Genomic DNA, 1,858 nt, shown 5'->3' with positions numbered 1-1,858 from the left:
GTAAAAACAATATTCATGGAATGTATCTCTCTCTCATAAATGTAGAATATTGTCGTTTTCTTATAATAAAATTATTTTTAAAATTCTTGTGTGTTTTTGTTAGTTTCCAATATATCTTTATGTAATAGCAGTAAAAACAATATTCATGAAATGTATCTCTCTCTCATAAATGTAGAATATTGTCGTTTTCTTATAATAAAATTATTTTTTAAATTCTTGTGTGTTTTTGTTAGTTTCCAATATATCTTTATGTAATAGCAGTAAAAACAATATTCATGAAATGTATCTCTCTTGTCGTTGCGTCAAACGACACATCGTTACGTCAAACGTCACGTCGTTAAGTCAAACGTCAAGTGTTGCGTCAAACGATCATCAAACGTGTCTACGTATGAGAACACAACATCTAGTTCAAGCTTTTAACAATTTCGGTGAGGGGGAAGTATTCCATTACACAATCGTGAATTATGATGCAATAGACTTTGGTATTTTCGGGAAAACCTATGTTTGCTTCAATGTCAAGTTTCACATCGACTGTGGATGCCTTCATGCTTTCCTCCTGTTTTGAACAATCGATAACAAACAATGCTCGTTTCCTGCAAGAAGAATAATCCAGCAGGGGGCGCTTCTGTGTGGAGTTTGCGTAGTTGGGATAGAATTCAGTATAGTTAAAATAGGCCAATAATCACCATCAAGTGACAGTCTTATACTTTGTACGTCGGCATTGTCAAATAAAGTCGGGTCAGCTGTACTCAAGTTACGTTTGTCGGTTTGAAAGAAAACAATAACAAAACGAGGTCTTTCAACTGAAGTGGATGTCTTGACAGCCCAAACTTCATGTCTTGCTCCTTTAGTAATTGAGGGTAATTCGTGTAACTCCCACTTCCTAAATGGAATAACTATAGGTTGATCTTTTTGAATGGATTTCATGAGATTTAATTTTATGTCGTTATTAGGAAAGATATGTTTAACTTTTAGCTCAACGCTTGTAATGTTTATTTTAGCTGTTGTAGTGGAGAGCGTTCCATAGACATTCTTTTCAGTAATATATAAGCAATCATTATCATTTCGTGCCCGAACTAGTCGTATTGTTTGACGCCCACATGTAATCATTGAATAATCGTTGAAAATGCTGAAAATATGTTTGAGAGGTATTTGAAGGTTGAAGGACTTGTCGCTAACATTCAGAATAGGATCTTTCGGGTAATTCCAGCCGGCTATAGCCATATGATTGGAATCTTCTTGGTTATAACAAGTCATAGCACGTACGGCACTCACTATTCCAGGATCCCGAACTGTTTCCATTTCCCTGCCACTTTCACTGTACGTACATGAATCGAATAGAAAGGCTCCAACATTATTTGCTAATTTTACGTCACCAGCTCCGTGTATTTCAAGCGAACCTTTAATGCACAACAAAGTTTCGCTCCTTGCAAAGAACGAATCAACCTGATTAATGCTAAACTCCACAATGTCACTGCAATTGAATGACTTTATAAATGGAGCATAGGTTCTGTATTCAGCCTTTCGAATTGAATCGTCAAACATCGGCTTACGGTAGATATCAAACGTTGGAGGCATGTTGTCGTTTTGGCGTTGACGTTTTCCATACATTGTTGTCATTTTTCAATTTAAAACCCAACGATTGCAGAACCAATTTGTTTGCGAACGTGAGTTGCTTCAGCTTTGATGGTAGCTTATCTAATGAAGTTGAATGCTCTGTAGACTATCTTTTATGATTTATTATTAGTCCCATTTGCTTCGCGCCCTCTAAGCTCCAACACCAACGTACTTAGTTCTCCACGAAAGTTTACAGGCTGACCGTCTTGGTCTAAAGCGATGACGGTGGTATTGATTATTT

General features: G+C 36.5%; 1 protein-coding gene across 1 annotated transcript; it reads right to left on the bottom strand.

Annotated features, from left to right (window-relative positions):
- Nucleotides 1-543: 543 nt before the first annotated feature.
- LOC130451950 (uncharacterized) lies at nt 544-1,620 on the bottom strand. Its single transcript, XM_056791305.1, has one exon. The coding sequence runs from the start codon at nt 1,618-1,620 to the stop codon at nt 544-546; it is 1,077 nt and encodes a 358-aa protein (XP_056647283.1).
- Between the last annotated feature and the right edge of the window lie 238 nt (nt 1,621-1,858).

This window comes from Diorhabda sublineata, chromosome Y, assembly GCF_026230105.1.
Source record: "Diorhabda sublineata isolate icDioSubl1.1 chromosome Y, icDioSubl1.1, whole genome shotgun sequence".
NCBI classification, from domain to species: Eukaryota; Metazoa; Arthropoda; class Insecta; order Coleoptera; family Chrysomelidae; genus Diorhabda; species Diorhabda sublineata.
This window is presented reverse-complemented; position numbering and strand designations above follow the sequence as displayed.

Bases quoted from the DNA above. Each gene is read 5' to 3' on its own strand.
- LOC130451950 (XM_056791305.1), bottom strand. From the start codon at position 1,620: ATGACAACAATGTATGGAAAACGTCAACGCCAAAACGACAACATGCCT.